The sequence below is a fragment of the Candoia aspera genome, chromosome 2 (assembly GCF_035149785.1).
Source record: "Candoia aspera isolate rCanAsp1 chromosome 2, rCanAsp1.hap2, whole genome shotgun sequence".
In the NCBI taxonomy this organism is placed as follows: Eukaryota; Metazoa; Chordata; class Lepidosauria; order Squamata; family Boidae; genus Candoia; species Candoia aspera.
The window spans coordinates 17,130,742-17,155,883 of NC_086154.1; the positions used below are offsets into that span (position 1 = coordinate 17,130,742).

At 42.4% G+C, this 25,142-nt stretch overlaps 1 protein-coding gene across 6 annotated transcripts in view; it reads left to right on the forward strand.

Annotated features, from left to right (window-relative positions):
• The window catches only part of MGAT1 (alpha-1,3-mannosyl-glycoprotein 2-beta-N-acetylglucosaminyltransferase), a 40,005-nt gene extending 16,490 nt beyond the window's left edge, over positions 1-23,515 (forward strand). For 4 of the 6 annotated variants that reach the window (XM_063291348.1, XM_063291346.1, XM_063291345.1 and 1 more), the window contains one exon: positions 19,038-23,515. In XM_063291348.1, the coding sequence (XP_063147418.1) occupies positions 19,112-20,452 (1,341 nt within the window). In that variant the 5' untranslated portion in view covers positions 19,038-19,111 and the 3' untranslated portion in view covers positions 20,453-23,515. Of the gene's footprint in view, positions 1-2,756; positions 2,893-10,711; positions 10,808-19,037 lie in introns of those variants that run through there. The other 2 variants (XM_063291347.1, XM_063291349.1) reach the window with 2 other exon arrangements.
• The last annotated feature ends 1,627 nt before the right edge of the window (positions 23,516-25,142 follow it).

The following is a 25,142-nucleotide window of genomic DNA, read 5'->3' on the forward strand; positions in this document are numbered from 1 at the left end:
TTGGATATTGGTGAATAGCTGCTGTTTAACAGATGCTGCGTCTTGAGTTGAAGGGCTAGTGGTGTCAGTTCTGCCAGAGAACTTGCTCTAGCATTGGTCAGGATATGGAGGACTGGCTAAGCCTCTCTTTCCTTCTTAAGCAACATAGGCTCTGGAAGAGCTTTGTCCTTCCAATACGTCCCAGCTGCGCATTTCTTTGTGTGAGCCAAAGCGTAAGCAAATGTGAGTGAGCAGCTGAGGCGGTAGGAGAGTACTGCCAAGGCGCCTCTTAACTGTTTGAAGCAAGTAATCGTGGGCAAAAATTTGAAGAGCAGTTCATTGGTGTCTGAGGTCGTGTGAAAGGAAGTGGCTTAAGGAGGGAAGGTGTTCTCTCTCGAAGGTCACAATGAAAACACTTTTGGTCAAATCTTCTGCTTCTCCTTCCCTCTGTATTTTCAAGAAACTAGTTCTGAAGAGGACTGCAGAACTATCTGTCCTCTCTGGAGTCAAATAATAGCAATTGTCTCTCTGGATATCCTTTCTAGCCTTCAAGCCATTCTTCCTTCCTGCCCAGTCCTGTGGAAAGACATGTTATTCCTGTGGTCAGAAGACACGTGATATAGCAACCTGATATTATAGAAGGAAAGAAGAATGAATTAAAAATCCATGATCTGAATCTTTGCAGGTAGCAGTTTCCATGGTTCTAAACAATTCACTAGAACTACATCTCTTCTCCTGGCTTTGTAGATGCTGGTTTTCTGTTTTTCAGTTCATTCCAATATTATACAAAAGATCAAGCAAGTTGAAGCAGAAATTCTCCTTGCCATTAATGATCAGTCAGCTGTGCTGTAGAGCTGGAGGTGCACTACCTTATCCTAATTTTATGACTGGCTTTTTTCCTGTTCTGTTGGAGACAGAGAAATAAGAAGAATGTTGATTTATTCCAATAGAAGCCAACTTAATTAAGAGGACATGAAGTTAAAGAGAGCCAGTTTGGTCTAGTGGTTAAGGTGCTGGGCTAGAAACCAGGAGGCTGTGAGTTCTAGTCCTGCCTTCGGCATGAAAACCGGCTGGGTGACCTTGGGCCAGTCACACACACACAGCCCAACTCACCTCACAGGATTGTTGTTGTGGGGAAAATAGGAGGAGGAAGGAGTATTAGGTATGCTCGCCACCTTGAGTTATTTATAAAAATAATAAAGGTGGGATAAAAATAAAATAAAATAAAGTGTTTCTCTTGATAACTGATTTTATGGAATTGTCTGGAAAGCAAAACCAAATGTAATCAATTCAGAAGTGCTGCTTGTATGTAACACAAACAAAAAACATTGGAAAGACATTTTAACTTCCATCATCTATGTACAATTAAACCTTGTCCTCTTAATTAATGTGGCTTCTAATGGAATAAATCAATATTCCTCTTCTTTCCCTCCCACCCCCAAACAACACTTTTAATTAGAGAGGACTTAAAGTAAGCCTAAGGTTGCTTATAAAATTAGGCCTCTACAGTGCTGAATTCCAGAAGGGTGCTTTTGTCTGTGAACATAAACTCTTTAAGACAGCCGCATCTTTTCCAGGAATTACATGGCAGCTGCGGAGTGCAGCCTTACAATCCCAGGACAAGATGCAGCTGCTTTAAAGAGTTGCAGGTGGGTGCTGTGTCCGTGCTCTGAAGCAACTTTTGGGGATTAAACTCAAACCACTCCATTGCTCTGTAAATTTATGTGTCACAGAACTTTAATGCATACAGAAATATAAATAAACAGACACACTACGCTAGATGTGCCTTCCCTTTCGGTCAGAGATCATTCTGCTGGTGGAAGAGGCAAAAACATCCCAACCGTAATGACAGCTGGGATCAGGCGAATGCTTCCTCTACCTCCAGGCCCCATTCCGTTACAGGATGGGGTGACTTGGGTGGGGTGGCAGGAGTCCGATCTCATACACAGGAGACCTCATTGTTTTGACTGACCTCCACACTGTTCTGTTTTCCCCGGCCTGCATCCTGTTTATCCCTGAGCAACTCTCCCTTCACATTGCCCCAAAGAAACAAGCAAAGAGTTGCCTGGGAAGAGAATAGTTAATGGTTAGCTCTGTTCTGTGGTGAAACGTGGCAGCAGAAATTAGCTCATTGTGGTCTTTGCTTGCTTTGCTAGCTAATCATCTCCAGGAAAGCTGTTTTCCTTACTAGAGTCCTTTTCCAGCATTTTTAACAGTCATTTTCTACCGGTAATTTGTGTTAACGTTTTCACTAATGCTGTCATGGATGTTGTAGCCCCACCCTCATCCCACATGCACTGCTAACAAGAGAGGACCTCATTTGATTTTCAGATGGGCTGGTTGCACCTTGATAAGGGACTTATCATACATTGTAATAGCAGGAAGTAGAATCTGTTTCCTGCTTGGAATTGGTGATACCACTAATGGAAGTGAAAATCCAAGCCTTCATCTTTTCCCATGTTAGCCAGGGCAACAACTCTAGGATCGCAAAGGCCTAACTGGAAACACAGCCAGACAAGGGCATAAGAGGTTGTCTTACTATCTTCGACTGCTGAGTACTGTGAGTGTTTGCGTTACTTCTTCTGCTGTTGGTATTTATTTCCCTGTGGCTTTGGGTGTGTGAGAATTAAGCCGCCTTCTCTCTTCAGGTTGGAGGGAAGAAGAGGCCCTGACTTCCTGACTGGGGTGGGGGGGCTGTCCTGTGCAACCTCTTAACCCTGCCCTCCCTCCCCCGGTAAGGGAGGGGTCATGCTTTCTGACTTCCCCTTGGGAAAGTGAAACCAGCATTCAGGGCTTCAGACTTGGCAGGGCAGCTGGTCCAAGTGTTGCTTGCTGTTTTACTCTGTATCCCCACACAGATCTGACAGTGAGCAGGGACTTTGCTGCCTTCTCACAATTGGAAATTGGATACTGGTAGGAAAGATTTTTTCAAGCGATTAACGCTGCCTGCCGGAGCAGCTTCATAACAATGGAACAGAATGGAGAGCAGTAGAGAAGAGGGCAGAAAAGGCAGGTAAAGGCAGAACTTAACAGCAGAGTGTTCTTGAGCAGGATTTATTTGTGTCTTGGGGCACAGGGGATGTCTCCAGAGTACAGTAAGCTTGATAATCTGCTCAGTATGTGTTGATTAAACAGCTTTGGAGAGAGAGAAAAATGCTGGTACCAAGTGTGCGACAGGGATATGGTGATCCTGGTACAAGCTGAACTTCTTTAAAAGTTTGGTGGTACAGAGAGAAGGCTTAAGGAACACTACAGGCAAAAGTTTAATGTAGCGAGGTTCTTTGAATATCTATAAATGAATGAACTCCAACTGTACTCAGTAATTCTATGGCACACAGAAGTACTATAAAGAACTTGGTGTGTGGGGACAGTATAAGCAGTCACGCATGTCATAGATGGTGAACGTGGCTCTGTGTTAATTGACATTGTTCATGGGACTGTATGTAAAAATTTGTGAATGTGGGTATAATCTTGAAAAACCTGATTGCAGAACTTTATATTCAGGTGTGGACTTGGGCTGCTGTGGCATGTACATACATATTTCTAGCATAATTTTCTAGCCGTGCTCTGTGAATTGTGGACGTTGTAATCCCTGCTGCTTTTGTACGTATTTGCCCTAAAATGAGTTTTCAGAGCCACTGAGAACCTGAACAGCTTCTTTAAGGAATTGTGCTAGTGTGCAGCTCTTACCACACCAGTCCTCTTGGTTGCGGTGGTTAACTTTAGGGTGATGGGAGTTGAAATCCAGTACCTTGAATTAGGAATAATAAAATTTGATAATGTGTTGGTTCTTTTCAATAAATCCAGGAAAAATTTTACTCTCCGAAGGTGACATTTATTTACTTATTTATCAGACTTTTATCACCGTCCATCCCTCTTCCCAAGGAGGGACTATTTATAAGAATATTTGTACTCAACACTTTCCAGTCTTTCTTGCCTTGGAATGGATTATAAAAAACTGTTCAGGATACTTGTAGGCTGACTGAAGCTCAAGCTAAATCATGAATGGGTGCTGATCTTTCATTCCAGCTTGGCTTTTCCCTTCCAGTGTAAAGTGCTAAACTGACTTGGAGAGCCCTGCTCTGTGTGTTGTTGAATATTATTGATGAGAATTGAGAACGCTCCCTTGGTAAGAGCGAAGCAAACTGGAAGTCTGATTTGCACGTAACACTAAACAAGCCATGGATGTGATTTTGCTTAGTTACACCCCTGAAAGACAAGACAAGCAGGAATGATTTAGCGGCATCACATGCTATGTATTTATAATGAATCTTTCCACATTCTGGCCCAATATAATGTCTGACTGTGGCACCAAGTGACATATTCTTTGAAGCTGTGCCACGATTGCAACAAACTTGTGGCGCCTTCTGGGCACTATGCATGTGCGTAGAAGTATAACTAGAACTCAAGGTTGAAGGCTTGCTGATAGCCTGTGTTGCTAGTCTATCCTGTGATAACTTGCTGATAGTTGCTATTTACTTTTTGTTGCTATTTGCTGAACCTGCCAGGACCATTTTGGGGGGAACTGAAACTTTGTCAGTTTCAACACTTTTGGTCTTCCTTCCAGATTGAAGAACTGTGGTTAGGGGAACACCTCTGTTCTCTCTCTCAATCCCCCCACTTCTTTCCTGCACTGCAGAGCAGAGAGCAGGACTTGGTTCCTGTGAATGTAGAACAGAGTGGAAGAGGGTGTTTCCATCAAATTTAAGCCAATGCTGCGGCTGCTCCGAATTCCTGAATGGCCCAACTTAATTTATTAGCTTCACTAAAGTGCGAAAACACATTTTGTTTTCTCTGGGTAGGGCAGCAAGCTATCTTAACTGTCCTTATGGGCTTGATTTAGAATTTGCTGAACATCTTTTGAAACATGTCTGAAGCACCTCTAGCCAATTTTATTCCTGTCAAAGATGTTAATGTTAACGTGTTTGAGAGGTGTTATCCTCAGTTTCTCATTTATGTTCAGCTTTCTGTTTACACGATGAGTGTATAATTTTATTATTTATTTATTTATTATTCAAATTTTGTTACCTCCCATCTCCCCCAAGAGGACAATCCCAGTTGTTATCCCAGAAAGTTGTTATCTAAATGGCACTAGAAATAAAATAAAATAATTTTTGAGTTTGATTAACCTTGTGCTTTACAATTTTCTCAGTAAGCTATTTATTATTTAGTGATTAGATTTAGATCCCTAGAGACATGGAGGAAATATGTTCAGATCCTCCATAAATGCAATGAGAACACCCATATGCAGTTCAGAATTTAGACATGGCTCCCTAACTTTCATAGAGTTTAATTGTAATGAAAGCAAAGTGAGTTGTTAGAACTGACTGCTTATTTATTTGTTAAATGTATACACCATATTTCTTTCAGGTGCCCAAGGTAGAGTACATAACAGTTGGTTTCCATTTTTTTCCCTGCAACAGCATTCCTGTGAGGCAGGTTGAGCTGATAGAGAATGACTGATTGGTCCAAAGTTAACTCAGTGAGTTTCTGTGGCTGAGAGTGGAATTGAGCCTGGCCCCCCAATTGTAATCTAACACCTTGATCATTATCACTCTGGCTTTTCTTGATTACTTGAATTTCATCCCCACATTCTTTAATTTTAAGGGTTGGAATCCTAATTGCTTAGAACTGTGATATCAATCTAAGGGAATGTTTCATGAGCCCTTTTATTGGGGTATTGATAGTAGATTTTTTGATAATGGAAGAAAATTGGGATACTCATAGTCATTCTTCTTCCTAGAACACTGGAAACAACGAATAGTTAGGAGCCCTTTTTTCTTGCCTGGTACAAAGGTGCTATACTATCAAGACTGTTGTTTGTTGGATCCAGGGCCCTCCTGGGACATTAGGGTGGCCAGGGAGGTGACTTGTAGTTAGGTCCATGGCTGTGGTGGTAGCCTCTTTGAGGGAGTCTTGAAGGAGGTGGGAGTGCACCCCTTCCTCAAGAGGCTATCCCTGGGCCCAGTGGTTTTAGATAACTATTATCATGTGTTTCCTAAAAAGTGAAGGTTATTGAAAAGATGGTTTGATTGCAATTGCAGAGGACCCTGGAGGAAGGGTTTGAGTTGGGCATCAGGCCAGGATTTAGTATGGAGATAGCCAAGATGGAGGTGGTGCATCCATTCTCGCGTTCCTTGATTTTTTTGCTGGCTTTCAATCCCATCAACCATAATGTTCTTCTAGATTGGTCCAGGGTTGGGAATCAGGGATGGTGTTTTAGGTTATCTTACTTCAGGGCTGATTCCCGTTAATGTTGGCTGGTGGGGAGAGCTCAATCTCTAGGACCCTCTTTTGTAGGGTGCTACAGGGCTCGATGCTCTCACCCCTCCTGTTCAACATTTATATGAAACCAATGAGTGAGATTATCCACTGGTTTGGGTTTTGGTATCATCAGTATGCTGATATTACTCAATTGTTTCTTTCGACCCCAGCCCAGCTAACAGAGGCTGTCAGGGTTCTATCCCAGTACTTGGAGGCTGAGTAGGCCTGGCTGGGGAGAAGCTCCCACCAAGATGGAGTGACTATGGATTTAAGGGCCAACTGGATCTGGAAATATTCCCCCCTTAATCTTAGATGGAATTGCACTTCCCCTTTCAGGAATCTTCCTGGACTTACCTCCTGCTCAGTGAGCAGATGGCAGTTGTGGCCAGGAAGATTTTTGCACAAACTCCTTCTGGTGTGCCAGTTGCACCCTTTCCTGGATCAGGAGGCCCTTCAGACCGTCATTTGTGCCCTAGTCTCCTCAGCTTGACTGTTGCAATTTACTATACATGAGACAGCCCTTGAAGATCACTTCGAAGCTTCAACTGGGTCAGTATGCAACAGTGCAGGCAGTAGGGGCATGCTGCAATATGCCATGTAACACTCCTGCTTCATGAGCTGCACTGGTTACAAGTATGCTTCTGGATGCAATTCAAGGTGTTGGTTAGACTTATACAGGTAGTCTTTGTTTAGCAACCACAATTGGGACTGACAACTTGGTCATTAAGCAAAGTGGTCACTAAGTGAAACCGCAACTGTGTCATGTTTTGGGACCCAGGAAGTGTCTCCCCCCTCTGGAATGAGTTCTTCCTAAGATCTGTGTAGCTCCCACCCTCGTGGTGTTCCAGAAAGTCTTAAAGACTTGGTTGTTCTCTCACACCTAGGGCTAAGGTGGTTGGGGCCCCTGTTGGATATGTTTGTATGGGTTGGTGTTATTGCCCAGATCTGCCATCTTGTTCTCTATTTTTTTTCCTCTATTTTTCTCTATATTGTATTTCTTATTTTGTCTTGTTATATTGTGGGCTGCCCAGAGCCAGTCTGAAGCTGGGCAGTGCCTAAATTTAAATAAATAAATGAATGAAGTGGTAATAGTGGTTTGTCTCAGTGTTCAGAATAAATCCAGCTTGAAGTATGTCTGAGGTTAAAATATAGTTATCCCAAGGTGGAAGTGCATATGTATGCATGTGCATGTTTTATACAGTAATAATTCATAATTCGTGTTTTTTGAGGGAAGCATGTTGTTCACTAGAAGGGTACAGAAGCGAATGCTGTGTATTTTTAAAAAAATATTTTATCTTTCATACATTTTTATTTGCAACCATTGGTTTTAGCCGGGACCTGGTCTTCCCGGAGTCGGGTTGCTTGGGAATGCAACCCAAAGCAGGTGGTAAACTCCATCTAAGACTAAATACTGGCACGAGATCGATAATCGACAAGTACTGTAAGGGAAAGTTTAAAAGAACTTTAAAAAATATTTAATTACGAATGAAAGGAGCAAAACACTTTGAGAAGTTGGCCTGTTGGTTCTCTTCTGAGACCAGAGTTCCCCTCCTGAGGTGTCAAGCTGGAGGCAGACAAAGCAGGACCTGTTGACCTCCTTTCCTTTTTAAACGAGGTCAGGCGGTAGGTAATCTAACTAGTTTAGCTGCCACAAACTTTCCTCTGACAGCTTGATAAATGCTTTAGATGTTGTAGAGTAGCTATTAGTCTAGCACAGTGTTTCTCAACCTCAGCAATTTTAAGAGGTGCGGACTTCAACTCCCAGAATTCTCCAGCCAGCATGGTTAAGCCAATATCTCGAAGTTGCTGAGGTTGAAAAACACTGGTCTAGTGGTACAACCCAGAGCATGAGTTACTGGCTTCATCTAGATGGATTTGCCGTTTTTTGTGAATTCATGAAGGTTTGGCTCCTTTATTTTATTTATTTAAGTCAACTTCTGTGCCCACACACACACCAGTTTATTGAGTAAGTCAGAGGTGAGTATCTAAGACACTCTTGGAGTGACTGTCCTCTGTTGCTTGGGATTGGGGCTTACAAGATTGCTGTGCTCTGCAGTTCTTGCAGGAAAAAGTGACTAATGAAAGCTACTCTCTGTTTAGCCTGTCTGTGTGGGGAAGTGAGATATTGTTTATTGTTGCATTTAAAAAGTCTGATGATCTTCAGACTGGAACGCCATGGGGGTAGATTTGAGAGAATTACATTAAGCCTGACTGAGTTGAGATTTGGATCGTACGAATTCATACAACGTGCATTTGGAATGTTTTTCTTTTAGCAAGAGCAGGTATTAACATGATGTTACATTTAGGTACATCTACTCAGCTGCAGAAGGCAGAATCCTGTGTGCTGACTAAAGGTTACAGTAAAGATTATCAAGTTAGCACCCTAGCTTTGCTAGAGATTCTTAAGCTCTCACTAGGGATGAATAGATAAAGCAGATGTAATTTTGTTGCTATTATTTTTGCATTCCAGGCACACATTCTGTACTGTTTTCACATCTGTTTTTAAATCTTTGGGAAAACCATCATGTATGTATTTTTTTTTAAAATTAGAGAGCTTCATAGAAAATTTGAAATGTAAAACCAAAAGGTAACAGTATTCTGCTTCATTCATATTTGAGAAATTCAAATTATTTTGCTTTGCATTAAAATATAAACCAGACAAATGCAACTATCATCCGTAGTTTTCCCCAAAATATGAAAAGATCTTTCTCCCTCTTATTTATATAGAATTGATAATGATGATAGTGTGATTTGTGGGATGGGTGAACTAATAAAATGTTTAATACTTTGAAGTTTGGAAACTTATATGCATCTATGACAGTAGACTTCACTGAATGTAACAGGATTTATTTCTATGTGAAGCTGTTAGGTAAAGTGCAATAAAAGACACTTTAGCCATTTTATCATTTCTTCATTAGAGGTAACGGTTGAAAATGAATAGCAGAGGAACCATTGCCTGTCTCACAATGACCTCTTGCACAAGCATTTCAGTTGAAAATATCAAAGAAAACAAAGTCACCTGCATTGGTGTAGATACTCTCATCTTATGGGGAATTGATCAAGAAATAAACTGACCAGTGGACAAATTGGTGAGAACCTTAATTGCATGTCATCCAGAACAGAACTTTACTCTTTTAGAAACAATCTCTTATATCAAGCTGCTCAAATCTTACCACTTAACGGCTAGTGTAGCCCAGGTGCTATAGACCAGTCTTTTTCAAACATGGCAGATTTAAGATATATGGACTTAACACTATGCTGGCTGGGAAATTCTAAGAGTTGAAGTCCACACATCTTAAATTTGCCAAGTTTGAAAAAGACTGCTATAGACCAGTGTTATCCAAGCCGTTCATATGTTTGTGTGCTATATATTGTGAAATCTGTTGTGAAATAGTTAGATTCCTTATAATTTTGAAGCAGTTGATCCTTAATTTTCAACCTGGAAGGTTTTTTCCTTGCCATGCCACCTTGTTTGTACCTTTTCCCCATTTCCACTTTTGTGGTGCTGAAGTTCATACAAAGCATAGACATAATAACAGTAGCTTTTGGCAGAGTGCTAATCTAAAGTTTTGTAGGCTTCTAACCCACTTCAGTCTTCGCCATCAAAGAGTGAACAAACTGACGTGGCAAAAGCAGATAGCAAGAAAAATCCAGATCTCATGTTTGGAATCTGAGTCTGGCCTGGATTAGTGAATAACCTGTCTTGGTTTTAAAGCTGCCTTGTTCAAATTAGAAAGTACTGAAGCTTCCAGGTAGCCTAACTTTACACATTAAAGGTCCCAGGCTTGCTCCTTGACAACCCCAGGATCTATCTTAATGTCCTCTAGAGGACTTAATGTACTCTGGAGGACTGCTTTGCTGTGAGAGAGAGGTAATCAGCCTGGTGTCTTCCAGATGTTGTTGATTTCAGCTCTCCTAAGTTGCAGCCAAAATGGCCAAACATGTTGTAGGAGTTCAAAGTCAAGCCACTAGGAACAATGAGACAGTGTTCTGTTGTGAATAGAAGTGTGCCATAGTTGGAAAGTGTGTGTGAGTGTATGTGTATAAGAGAGAGAAAAATAATTATTTTGATTTGTAGATCCCAGTTTCAGAGGAGTGCCCAAAATGGAATTGTTGTCTCTGAGATTTACTGAAGCAAAAACCTGTGATCATTCCTAGACTCAATTGTCTCACATTCTGTAAAGTGACTATCTGGGTAGCCATCTTATCCTTTGTAGGCCAACACGCTGATTCCGCTACAGGCAAAACCTTTGTTCAGTGAAAGCATAATAAGAAATTGGCTGTTGAATTCAGAAGGCTTCAGTTTGGTGTAACATTCTGGAAAGGCAATGCTATTACTGAAGTTCTCTTTGTCAGCACATCCTAATCTTTATTTTGCAAAGTATATAGAAAAACACAACTTCCTGTTCTGAAAAGGAACTGTACTTTGTTTTTGGCAGCGGAAAAACAGCCCTGTTGGTAGTTCAGAAAAAGACTACAGCCTCGGTTGCTGCTGCTTGGATAAATTTCAGTTGATTTAAGAGGAGTTAAAATAGAGTCTGATCAACTTAGACCTCTTTACCAGGTTAGTAAATTACTATCTAGAAAACTTCTACTACTTTAAAAGATAAAATACTGTAGTAAAGCCTCTTGTTAAGAAGTCTGCAGAGGATCCTCGACAGTGAAACCATATGCGATACTTACTTCCTGCCTCCCAAATCATTTCAATTGGGTTCCTCCAGTATCTCAGAATCATACTGCTGAAAATCTGTGGCAAAATTGTCAAATTCTGGTTTCATAATATTCTTGGTTATTTCTCTTTTAAAAGGGTAGAAATGAAAAGAGGACTCTGGAAGGCAAGCTTCCCCATTAGCATCCTTTAAAAAAAAGGTTTTATTAATTAATTAATTTACTCCAAGACAGCCTGAAATTGTGCAGCCAGTATTTGGCCACGAGCTTCCATGTTGAGGATGGAATAGAACCTGGGTCTCCCCAGTGCTTTCTCTGTTGTACCCTAAAAAGCTGCAGATGGCTGGTATCAGAGGTCAGGTATATTTGGAAAATGCAGTCAGCGTTGATGAATTTACTGTGTAAAGTACAGAGCTGAAGGTACTCAGAAGGTCTGATTGGAATTAGATCAGGGGGTGGAAGATGGCAACCAAGAAGTTTCTTGAGCCAAGTGAGCAAGCTGCTTGCCTCCTATGAAGAATCCATGACCCTCCAGATGTGGCTGGACTATCGTTCCCACCAGCTTTAGCCAGTTGTGAGGAAACTTGGAGTTGTAGTTCAGCCACATTTGAGAGGCTCCAGGTTCCATAGGGTGACACAGGTGGCATTTCTTCTCTCTTCCTGATAAATAGTGGTGTGGGATATGGTAATACCTGGAGTAAGTATTTAGTTTCAAGTTATGTGTCCATAGCAAATAAGCAAGCAACTGTAATGATTGCCTATCCCAATAGACTCAGACTCACAAGCAGGTACTTAATGATATCTGATTTATTAAAGAATAGTATGCAAATACAGAGAAAGCTGAGAATGAGCAAAAGCGCGCCAAATACAAACTAACAACCCTCGCTCAAAACGTAATCCCGCCCCTCGCCCTGCCGTTGCAAACTCCCCCCCCCCAAGTGCTGGTAACCGTTTCTGCTGATGTCCTGGGAAAGCAACCTTGAACACATGAGATAACCCAAACACATTCCAATCCAGCTGCTAACATATAACAATCCCACGAGATGGAATCCTCCTCCCTTCCCAGATGAAACACGTATCAGTGAAATGACATGCGAAACGTTACGATGTACCAGCAACATTGGAACGGCGAACATGACAGCAACTATCTTTCGCTTTAAGGCAGGGTAAGCAGCCTATGGCTCCTAAACCTCTTTTGATCATGATTGCTGAAAACTGTCAGCACCGTTTCCCTCCATTTTGACATGGGAAAGTGTCATGAGCACTGATGGCGAGCAGGAGGGGCCTCTATCCAGGGGGGAAACACATGCGTAGTACTGAGGAGTTGAGCAGCCATTCAAAGAGACACAGATCAGACCCGCCTTAACTTTTGGGGTTTATCTGTCTGGGTTTTTCCCACGCTTCTTCAGTTTGTTAGGATTTTCTGTCTAATGTAGCAGTAATAAAGCACTAGAGACCTATTCCTTGTCTCAGCGTGGTTCCTGACTGTTAGGACAGAAAGAGATGAAAATTAGCACAAGCCTTAAAGTAGCCTCCAGTGCCCTTCAAAATCCAACCCCACCCACCCCTTCTTCTTGAAGTACGTCTTCTTTGAATTCTCTTCTCAAGCCTCCTTTGGTCAGGAGTTGAGCTCTACTTAAGAAACAGGTTGCTTTTTATGTTGCAATCAGCGGATGAGGAACTGTGTAGAGCCCCAGCGTTTTGGTGAGGAAAGGTTCCTCTGCTTCTTCACATTTTGGAGATAGGTGCTGCACTTTGCATATGGCTGCGTCCAGGCAGGAACACTAAAAGCCTAAAAGAGTACAGAATTTTGTCCTTCCAAAAATGCTGGAATCAGACAAGGCAAACCTTCACAGTTGGAATTACATAGGTATGTATGTGTAGGAATGCACCGTATGTTACATAACGGCAGTATTTTATTACAAAGTCCTGTCTGTGTTTCAGAATACTGTACGTATTTTGCTGCGCTGTAAACAGTATTCTTTGTGGTTTGCCTCAAGCATTTCAGTGTGTTTTAACAGCAATAGTGGCATTATGATTCCTGAGAAAAGATTTTGAAATGAGCAATAATCCTTCAGTAGAACCATTGCAAGCCTTAGACACTTGGTAGCCTTATACAGCTCATTCATATTGTAAAGACCGGGCCATTTCTTGTTAAATTCGACTTCTGGGAATGTCCCAGAATTTCAGAGTTGTCCCAATTATGTTTCTCTCTTCCCTGCTCCTGTCTGTTAAAGCATGGTGCTGCACTTTGCATATGGCTGCATCCAGGCAGTAACACTAAAAGCCTAAAAGTACAGAATTTTGTCCTTCCAAAAATACTGGAATCAGACAAGGCAAATTTTTGCAGTTGGAATTATGTAGGTACGTATGTGTAGGAATAATGGTCAAGCTGATAATACTCTGTAACAGCTTTTCCCACTTGATGCCATTTAAATGTGTAGGACTACAATTATCAGAGAGTTGTCAGAAAGCCAGTTTGGTGTGGTGGTTAAGGCATCAGGCTAGAAACCAGGAGCCTGAGAGTTCTAGTTTCACCTTAGGCATGAAAGCCTGATGGGTGACTTTGGGCCAGCCGCGCGCTCTCAGCCCTAGGAAGAAGAAGCAGGCAAAGGCAAACCACTTCTGAAATCTTGCCAAGAAAACTGCAGGGACTAGTCCAGGCAGTCGCCAGGAGTCAACAAGGACTTGAAGGCACCCCCCACCCAAAAAAAAAAACAGTTATCAGAATTCCTGGTCAGGATGGTTGTGCAATTACAATTACAATTGTAATTTAATTCATCTGGAGAAAATTAAATCGTAGAAAACTGCAGTGCAGTTTACAGTGCTGTTTTTTTTTTTAATTTTTTTTTTTTGTTGTGCCCTAGGTATGGTTGCACATCAGTTCCAAATAGAGTAAACCAAATACGGCATTGCTGTGGGGCTGTTCTCTTTGCATTCAACACACGTGTTTCAGATTCCACAGACAGCACTAGATGATAGCTACCTTCTACAGATACCTTCTATATCAAGCAGGAATATTTTCTTTTCATTTATTTACAAAGTGAAGTAAGATTGGGTGGCAAAGCTCATGCAAACCCACAGGATTAATTATACAGAGTCTCCCAAAAGTGTAGTTTTAAGCTTTAAAAGACTTGGGATACTTTGTATGTCTGGAACTTATGTTGGAGGGGAATTAAGAAGACTACTGATCCAGCTGCTAAGCAGCAGAGGCCACAGCAGACTTAAGATGATCGGGGATTTGTTTTGAAAAAACCAACTGAGTCTATAGAGTCAAATGATTATTTGTTGAGTTTATATCCCACTTTTTCCTTACATAACATTCCCTTCAGTTTTCCTGGAAATAATCCTGCTGTGATGTAAGTTAGGCACAGAGAGAGCTTGATTCACCCAGAGTCACCAGTTGAGCACGGGCTTGAACCAGATTCTCCCCAGGATATTGTAACTGATAGCATGAAATGTGAAAGGTTGGATTAAATGGTGTGGAGTCATGCTACATCATATGTTCTCTGCTTGCGCTGTCACCTCTTCAGCCTGCAGCTTTATCAGTGACGTTTAACGTTTGCTTGAAGCTCTGTTGCACTACGCGGATTGCCAGCGTTTTATTTTCTCCGTAACAAGAACATGGATTGTGCTTCCCTGTCGTATCAGAAGGGAGTTCTCATCAGAGATACAATAAAACTTGTTATCGCTTGCTGCTGTAGACTTGATATAAGTGACGTCACAGGTAGTTGAAATGCCGGGTAAACAATTTTATATTGTTTAATTCTCACTGCAGCGTGATCAGAACGGTTCCTGTCCTAAGCTCCAGTTTCCATGCTGACATTCCCTGGAACTTCCTTCCGTGCATCTGCTCAGCACACTGTGTTTATAAAAATGTGTTCACTGTCTTGCCATCCTACTCCTCAAAATAGTGGCTTAGGCAGTTAACAACAAAGTCCCCCTTGCCACTGTAGACCCCCAGCGGTTTGTTCAGGTTTTTTTAGCAATGGATTCAGTCTAGACCATGGAGTCATCTTGTCTGATGTTACCCCTCTACTGGTAAAGAGCCAGTCCAAAAGCTAAGAGTTGACAGATTCATTATGCCAGCCTTTGGAGTCTAGTAATGTACATGTTCTTCCAAGAATGCATAACCGCCTTTTTTTGCAGCAGTCCAAGCACGATGTGTGGGTGGGTGGGTGTATTAAAGAGTGAGAAAGACAAGTTCCACATTTTGGGAATATACTTTAAAGCTGGTATTCTCAGCTTTGCCTGCATTTCTGCCTACTATTCATTATTAAATTAGACATCCAAAGAATACCTGTGTGAGTCCGATTGTCATTTTGAATAGGCAGTCATTACAAGTACATTAATATCTTTGTCCTTCTTTCCAACAGCCTAATTCCCCGTAGTAATAACGTCTAGCAAAAAAGAACTAGCACTAGTATAGAGTATAGGCACTAAGGTCACTTCACATTTATTACATCTCTAGCATAGGAAGAACAAGTTTTTTGAAAACATCTGTTGAGTCCAATGTCCTCCCCCTCAAAACTCTAACTGAATTATGTCCAGGTGGGTGATGGTGTTTCTCTGCCTACTAACGCCACTCAGGCATTGTATACCATTTCATTTGCATCACAGCTCAGATTTCTGCCTGGTTAGGCTATTAAAGCTATGTCATGAGTTAAAAACATTGTTTTCAACATTAAAAAGGAAGCCTTGGTAGAATTTCAATGGGCTCAAGTAGCATGCTCCAGTCCTTTCCCTTTATAAGCAGGAGAATATTTTTCTTTCCCTCTCTCTCTCTCTGTCTCTGTCTCTCTCTCTCTATGTAACAAATTTCATCACCGCCCATCTCCTTCAAAAGAAATAGCTTGCCAAAGTTGATGATCAACTGTCTCCTAACTGATTATCTTCTGAGTTCAATGGAAATGAATTTGTATGTCCTGAACGTGAAAGCTGCTGAAATTTTACTCTTAAATGAAAGTATAAAACAAAATAAACCTAGTGTTCCGAAGCCATCCTGATGGCAGTGCTACACAGCACCCCAATTGCTTCAAAAAGAATCATACCTTAAATATACCATTGTCTCAGTTACTGTAGCTCCCTTTGACCCATTCTTTGACCCATGTAAAAGTCTGTATCTTTTAAACCCTTGTCACAACTTTGTATGCTGGGTTGTGACGGCAGACCAACCACTCTCTGGTGTTGTGGCTTCCTGAAGAAGCCTACTTCTTTTTGGACTCTGAAAGGAGAGCTGTTCATACTTTGTGCCCCCAAAAGATCAAATTGTATTTCCAAATAAATTAGGCAAATGGACATGAAACAAAATTGCACATAATGACTCAAGTCCTTTTGTTATTCTGAGTCAAGTCTTTGAGGTTTTGTGGAAGGGAAAATGTGGTGAAAAGGATCTGTTAAGAGTAAAGGAATCTGGTGATTTCATGGAGAAGGGATGTGTGACTTCATCACCACGCGGTACTATTTCTGCTGCCACTCACATACAGAGCAGCAGTATTATTACCCAGGAAAAAAAGGTTCATTTAATCTAATGAAATTAGAGTTGAGATAACGTCCTCTCCACACCTACCCATTTGGGTTGGGGAGAGAGATTTTATCAAGGTTTCTATCGCACCCTGCACTTCCGAAATGAAGGATCTCTTCATCTTTGTCGTCTTTATCATCATAGGATTGGAGCCTGGCTTGGCACATAGGAAGTGGATTTCCCTGCCTGCCAATACAAGGAATGAGAGATTTCTTTCCTTTTATTCTCCTAAACTGAATGGAGTTAAGTCATCTAGAAGTGATGTCTGGGAAGCTGGAACCTTATTCTGTGACCATGGGAGGGAGGGAAGGCAGGCAGGCTTTTTAATATGGGGACTCTAAGCTCTGAAATACAATTTCCAAAGGAATGATCATGTTAATCTGTTGCAATAAGATTAAGATAATCTTTTCTGATACTTTTAAAACCTAATTCTATAGGATAGAAATAAAACCTTGATGACTTGTGTTTGTTTGGTTTTATCATTTGCACGCCACCTCTATCCAATATTCAAGGAGACTCTAGGTAACTCACAGCACAATAAAAACAGTGAAACAATAGAACAATGAAACAATAAAAATAAAGCAATATTCCAAGAATTATAAAATCATCACATTATAAAAACACATATAGGTCATCACACAGCAGTAAAACAGCATTGAAACTGGAAGTTTGTTTGTTTATTTTCTATCCCGCCTTTATTAGTTTTACAAATAACTCAAGGTGGCAAACATACCTATTACTCCTTCCTCCTCCTATTTTCCCCACAACAACAACAACCCTGTGAGGTGGGTTGGGCTGAGAGGGGGGGACTGGCCCAAGGTCACCCAGCAGGCTTTCGTGCCTCAGGTGGGACTAGAACTCTCCTACCATGCCTGATTGGCTCTTGGGCTGAGAGAGAGGGACTGGCCCAGGGTCACCCAGTTGGCTTTCATGCCTGAGGCGGGACTAGAACTCTCATACCACGCCTGATTGGCTCTTGGGCTGAGAGAGAGTGACTGGCCCAAGGTCACCCAGCCGGCTCTCATGCCTAAGGCTGGACTAGAACTCTCAGCCTCCTGTGTTCTAGCCCGTTGCCTTAAGACCTCTACAAAAGAGGTCATATCAGTTTGCAAGCTGCTCCAGAATGAGAGGGCTGTGTCTGAAAAGGCCTGTTTTCGAATCCCTACCCACTGACATCCTGGGGAGGGGATATCTACAACATGCCCTCTTGGCCTGCTCCTACTTTATGAGCAGATTCTACTTACTTATTTTTTAATTTATTAAATTTAGAAACCACCTGACTCCAGACAACTCTAGGCATCTGTGCATTTAAAGCAGAGATTTAGAGTCTTGAAGATAACCTGGAACTAGGTCATAAAGAGCTATAGAGGTAATAACCAGCTTCTTGAATTAGCCTGGAAGCAAACCAGGAGCCAATGCATTTCCTAAAAACATTGGAATTACCCAGTCATAACAGCTTTCATCTGTCGGCAGGTGGGCAACTGTATTTTGCACCAGGTGGGTCTTCAGGAGAAGCCGCATGTAGACCCATCGTAGTAGTCTAGATCAGTGGTTCTCAAACATTTTGGTCTCAGGATCCCTTTACAATTCTTAAAAGTGATTGAGGATCCCAAAGAGCTTCGGTTTATGTGGGTTATATCTATCAATATTTACTGTATTAGAAATTAAAACTGAGAAATTTTAAAAATATTTGTTTGAAAATTTGTGGACCCCCTGAAAGGGTCTCGGGGACACCCAGGAGTCCCCAGACCACACTTTGAGAACTGCTGGTCTAGATGTTAAGAGTAGGAGTCACTGTTCAGCTTAGTTGTTGATGTTGCGGTCTAATTTTTATGTTCTTTGTTCAAGAACAGTCATTTTAAACTTGGCAATGCTGTATATTGGGAGATACAAATACTGTGCAGGTTCTTCTATTTCATCATTTCTTGGGTGAGATTTCCTGTTCCTTTTTATGCAAAAGGTGTTTAAAATGAATGCGGGCATATAACTTCCTTGTTAACTTGTTTACGTGCTTGCTTTTAATACAGTGCATGGAGCATGTTCTCTCTACAGACAAAGGCTTCATCTTACAGTTAACAGAGGAGAAACATGACTGGAGAGTAATATTAACCATACTTAATTAATCCAATTTAATTTTAATTATAAATGAAATGTTATTCTCATTCTAGACCGAGCCACGTCACTCACAGGGCAAATGTGGCCTTTAGCCAAGAAAAAGTTGTATATCCTGATCTAGGCAGATTTGTTTTGCGTTTGTATAATGTGATTTTGTTTGGTTCTTTATACTCTGATCTAGGAATCGATGGTGGTCTGCTTGCATACAGGTCTACAGTGAAGGGGACTTGCAGGTTAATATGGAACCAGTGATTAGATTAAGAACCAAGTCAGAAGACCTTTGGGAACCATTTAGAGAGTGGCTAATCTAACTCAGAGCAGAAATGCTTCTTCCAATAAGACTCTTCAGCAGAATCTAATCTTACTTGGTATTTAAAATAGATCATGAGAAACAATGAATGTTGTGTAATTCCATTTTAAAAGGTAGGGTGGTGAAGAAGGGAAAGACAGATGAATCAATAATACTGTTTTACCGCTTGTTTTTCAGGTTGATGGTGGTGGTTTGAAGCTCATCAGAGGGGAGAACGTAAGAGGACAGGGTGCGGCCTATGCCTGTGAAGGATGCTGAAGAAAAGTAGTCTGATTCTCTGGGGCGTAGTGCTTTTCGTGGCCTGGAACGCCCTGATCCTCTTCTTCCTGTGGACTCGGCCACAGTCTTTGTCAGACCACAGCCGCTTAACTGAAGAGGTGATCCGACTGGCCCAGGATGCTGAAGTAGAGTTAGAACACCAAAAGGACCTTTTACATCAGATCTACATTTATAGTTCCCTTTGGAGCAAATGGAAGGCCAAAACCCACCACCTATCAGCTGCGGTGTCAGCCCAGCCTTCCACAGCTGCGCTCTTACCCCATCATAGTCGAATATCCCCTGAGGCTGTTTTGCCTGTGGTGGTGATTGCCTGTGACCGCAGCACCGTCCGCCGTTGTCTGGATAAACTGTTGCATTACCGTCCCTCAAAGGAGCGATTCCCCATCATTGTAAGCCAGGACTGTGGGCATGAGGAAACAGCTAGAGTCATTGCCTCCTATGGAGATTCTGTCATGCACATTAAGCAGCCCAACTTGAGTGACATCCCTGTGCCCACCGACCATCGCAAATTTCAGGGATACTACAAAATCGCTCGACACTATCGCTGGGCCTTGAGCCAGGTTTTCCGGACCTTCAAATACCAAGCGGCCATTATAGTGGAAGACGACTTGGAAGTCGCTCCAGATTTCTTTGAGTACTTTCAAGCCACTTTTCCACTTCTGCTAGCCGACCCAACTCTTTGGTGTGTCTCTGCCTGGAATGATAACGGCAAGGAACAGATGGTTGATGCTGCCCATCCCGAACTTCTCTACCGGACTGACTTTTTCCCTGGTCTGGGCTGGCTTCTGCTCTCTGACTTGTGGGATGAGCTGGAACCCAAGTGGCCCAAGGCTTTCTGGGACGATTGGATGCGACAGCCTGAACAGCGGCAGGGCCGTTCATGCATCAGGCCTGAAGTGTCGCGCACAATGACTTTTGGCCGTAAAGGTGTGAGCCACGGTCAGTTCTTTGACCAGTATCTGAAATTCATCAAGCTCAATGACCGTTTTGTGCCTTTCACCCAGATGGACCTTTCTTACCTCAAGAAGAATGAGTATGAGCGCTCGTTCTTGGCCCAGGTCTACGGTGCCCCTGAGCTGCGTGTAGAAGAACTGCAGGGGAACAAGCACCGGGAGTTAGGTACTGTGCGAGTGCAGTATGCCACCCGCGACTCTTTCAAGGCCTTTGCAAAGGCCTTGGGTGTTATGGATGACCTCAAATCAGGAGTGCCCCGTGCTGGCTATCAGGGCATTGTCAGCTTTCTTTACCGAGGCCGCCGTGTTTACCTGGCTCCTCCTCCTGACTGGACAGGCTATGACCCCAGCTGGAGTTAGCAGCTGATGATCTTTGAGCATGCTGGACCACATCGGGAAAAGGGTGCTTGGGTAGGGGGTGGGAGGGCAAAACTCTGTATTTTCTTCTCCTGTGTGGCATTCAGGTGCATTCCAGGAATGAGGATTGTTTTGTGCACTTAATTTGGGGGAGGGGGTAATGGCAGGAGGAATAGGTGATGGGGGTATTCTGAAGCCCCAGCGTTGTGGATGAGAAGGAGCATTCTCTCCCTGGTGCCTATCTTCCTTCTGGACATTGCAGCCTGTCCACTCCTTAGATCCTTGGTGGTTTGTCCGAATTGGTGCATTTTGAGGTCAAAGTGAATGCTAAACCAAAGCAGTGACCCGCTGAAGTTTTCTCAGTTTCATTGAGTATAGCAAGCCAGAGCAGCTTGTGATCTTACAAGGCCAATGCAGCTCACCAGCCATACAGTGTGCTTGGCCACAGATTTAATACGTATCTTTAATTCTAGCCAAGCAAAACCAGGAGTCTTGTTGAGTTCCCAGTAAACTACCATTCAAAACTGGTGCGCTGCACTTAACTTGATAGGCCACAAGTAAGCTACAGGGGGAAGATAAAAGGTTTTTCTCACCTCTTGGCCGCTGCTTCACTTCTCACCTGGGCATCTGTAGGGTTTTGAAAGCAGGAAGCTCTTTTGGATGACCATTGAACCCTCAAAAGGACCATCTTTATTGACCATATTGGCCATTTTTATGTTGATCTCTTAGATACGCTAATTCTTGAACCCTGTTGATTGGGACAGTGGATATACAATGTGCACAATGACAAACTTAATATGATTGTCACTCAGATGAGATGGAAAGGGAAGTCAGAGCCTCTTTCATTGCTTTTACTCGCGCACTAAGATAGAGCAGTTGGAGAGCATGAGCACATGCTGGGGCCTGTTAATTTTAACTTAAATGACGTCTTGGATGGAGGTGGGCATTTTCTTCTCATCCTCTTACCTGGTACTGAGATACATGAAGCTCTGGCTTTACAGTCTTCTAGTCGGTGCCTGCCAAAGGAACTTCCTGTCAAATGGTCCTTTCTGTAAGCCACAGCAGAAGATGATGGGCTGCAGGTGGGCCATTAAGTTTGGAGAGGCCCCTCCGTGAAATTCCTCTTGGGCACTGGGGCAGGAAGGTCCGAGGCTGGGTCTTTGAGACGCACGAGGGAGCGTGCAAACATTTCCATCTACACCTGTAATCTGAAACGATAGAGGCTTCACGTATATCTGTGGACTGTATATTTAAGGGAAGCTGACTGATGGCTTGATGTCGGTGCCATGTTCTCTTCCCAGGTTTATGAGGAGAATCTGCCCAAGGCTGCCTTAATTTCCCTGGTGTAGGAACTCCATCCTGATCTATGGCAGAGTATGCTCGTGGCTCTGTTGCATTTTTTAATCACTGTTTTTTCTGAATGGCCATATTGGAATTGGTCACTGCTACATATTTGGACACCATGTGGGCACTAAGCAGAGCAGAGGGAGGAGCCTTCTTGAGGAATCGGAGCATCTCATGAAAGGACCTCTCCAACGAAGGAGTCCAGCCTTACTCGGTGGGGCAGAGTCCACCTTCCCCATTCTTGCCTTGGGAGTTGCCGATGAGCTGCTCCAGCTGCCACTTTGTGAGGCGGGCGTGAGGAAGTGACTCCTTTGGCCAAAATTTAGACCACACCAAAGGATATTGCTTTATTTGAATGCTTATTGCTTTCTCTCTCTCTCTCTCTCTCTCTCTCTAAAATACACAAGACCATCTCTGTGATGAATGGAGGAAGACAGACTTATGTTTTGGCATTCCACTTCAGTAAGGAATTGTGGTTAAGTGAAATAGGTATGGGAGGTTTTCCCTTCATGTATCTGCTCTTCTAGTTGGTGCAAGGGGGAGGTATCTGCCTATGTCCTGAGATTTTCTTTTGAAAAACAAAACTAACGCTGCAGAGGATGAGGCTCTCTAGAGGAAGAAAGAGAAATGACCTATTGTGATCTGCGCCTCAAATTTTGATAATTTGGAAATGTCCGTAAGCTGATTTAACTTTAATTCTTTGAGAGAGACTACTATTTGCCGATTTTCTAGGTCAGGCTTCCATTTGAAAACAAAGTAAAGTAGGGCAGAAAAATGTATATGGACCATGAGTGGGAATGTCTCCAAGGAGAGCAAAGATTGTTTCGTGCGATGCTACTCACCTTTAACGACTTCCTGAATTTACATGTGGAAAAGATGGCTTGAGTCATCCGTCTACCATGAGGTGCCCCTCAGAAATGCTGTGATCCATCTTATCTGGATGGGGGGGGTGATGGTGAAAGAGGTGGTTGTAATGGAGAGTTGGATTCTTTGGCAGATTATTTTAATTCCTACTTTTAAGGTTTGCTGGATCCAGGGTGAGGAATTGCCATTTCAAAACTAGAAACAATAGCTGTTCTTACCTTGGGTTTTCTGTTCTGTGACTCAGCTTGATGCCTCAGTTTGCAAGTACGTGGCCATTTCCTGTCAGCAGAAGGCAGCTGCTGAAGTTCTGGAGGAAGAAAAATGGAGGTCTCTTTCTGGCTCCCTCCTCCTCTCCTTTCTGTCCTCTGGTGCTCAGTCAATCCGTCAGGGAAATGGAAATGGAAATAGAATAGGAGGGCAGAGCTACTGAATCATTTTCTTCCTGACTTCTCACTTCTATGTAACGTAATCCGCACTATCTGTAGCCCAAACTCTTTTCTTTGGCCTACTGTCCGTGTTAGTGTTTTGTCCTAGGTCACAGTGAAATGATCACCTTTTCCATTCCAGTTAGTGATTTTGGTGAAACAATTGGAAGATGCTCAGTGGAGATCCCAGCAGAAAGGAGAATCCACCAGCAGCTACAGTTTTCCCCCCTTTCTGTCCTGAGCTGCCTTCTGTTCACAAAAATATCTCCGCTGAATTTCCAACTGAAAATAAGTGTCTGTACATCTGAATGTTTGAATCAAGGTGTTTGATGGAGAGATGCTGATTTTATGTTCAGACCTAATTGGTGAGAAGACCTTAAAGAAGCAAAAACTTATTTTCCACAATAAAATAAAAGCCGGTCCTTTTCAGACAGCCTGTGTAATTGATCTCATGAAGCAATTTATTGCATTGATAATGGCTTCGATAGAATCTGACAAAGGGGAGGGAATCTAGCATTGCCTCTTTGGAGGCCTCTACACCCATTTGCTACCTTCCACTTGCTAGGAGTAACTCCTGTCATCCAACATGGCATTGGTCTTTCTAGTAACATCACATGTATATTTACAGTAGACTCTCAGTTAACCAGAACTCAAGCAACCAGCAAAAAAATCTCTCTCTCTGCTGCCATCTTGTGGGTATTAACTCTCAAGCAACCAGAAACTACATTTATCTGGCATCTACCATTCCTCATGGGTGCAGGTTAACTGAGTCTACTGTACATCAAATAAGGTCAAGGCCCTTTTCTCTGTTGTTCCAGAGTGCAGGGTATGGCATAATGGGTTTAAACCACATACTGTGATTTTTTTTCTTAGCATTTGATAGGGCTAACTAGTCAAAGAAGCAGTGGCAACCATCTGTGGAGGATGCTTTAGGGTTGGACTCAAAGGCCCAAGTGGCCCCTTCTAGTCCTTGATTCTACTTCCAGGTTTATGACGACAAATCAGGAGGACCAAGAAGTCCCCTGTAGCAGTGAGGGAGCATTCTGTCATAGAAACCCCGGGTCCACAGCCTTCACTGCTGCTATTTCCCCAGCCCTTTCCAAAAGCAAACAACCCTCTCTCCCCCACCCAATTCCTGCTCCCTACCTTGCTGTCCTCAGTTTATGCAAAGCCATACATTATTATTAGCATTATTATGTAATCCAGCTGTCAAAGCTCCAGGGTGCTTCCTTGCATTTCCCTACTGATGTGTTTGAACAAAAAATGCAGAAGGATGAATAAGCATACCAATGACTTGATGTTTTGTGGGGAGCCTGTTCCTTATTAAGCAAAAAGGAGACGTCTTGTGTCAAAACCACTTAGATTTCCTCCAACTTCTTAATTGGCAGGGATATGCAGTTCGCTGCATTAGCAAACTGAGAAATTAATGCTTTCTGAAGTTCCCAAGTTAAAAGCTGCTCAGGCTCTGTGTACTGTTTTAATGAGCCTTTATTTAGAATGAAGGTTGCTATTCATAGTGGTAATGCAAACACAACACAATGACACTTGGTCAGCTTTTTATGTGATTATTGATTGTTCAGTTTCAAATTATACTGAATATTGCATCTGCTATTTCAATTTTTTAGAATTATTTGCAGAATCCTGTTGAGCAGCAGCAGCAAGGGGTAAGAGTGCCGCCTACAAGTGGAGAGTCACCATTCTCCTTCCTTATTGCCTTAGGTTTTTTTTATCCGGCCTTAATTATTTTTTTATGAATAACTCAAGGCGGGGAAGATACCTTTCAGGACAAATACAGATGTGGCACTCTGCCGTCAGCCAGTGCCTGATCCTTACCTAAACACAGATGTGGGCATTCTGTATTAAAATATTTGGCAATGGACTAACAGGATCTGCTCTTCTGCATCAGAATATGTACTCTGGAAGAGAACATTCAAAGAATCAGTAGTTGTGCAATGCCGACTGATTTTTTCCCAGATATTTTTATTCTGCCCCATGGCAGATTTAAACACTTTTCAGCAATTAAATAGAAGAATACTTTACAAATCAAGCCTGCATCAACC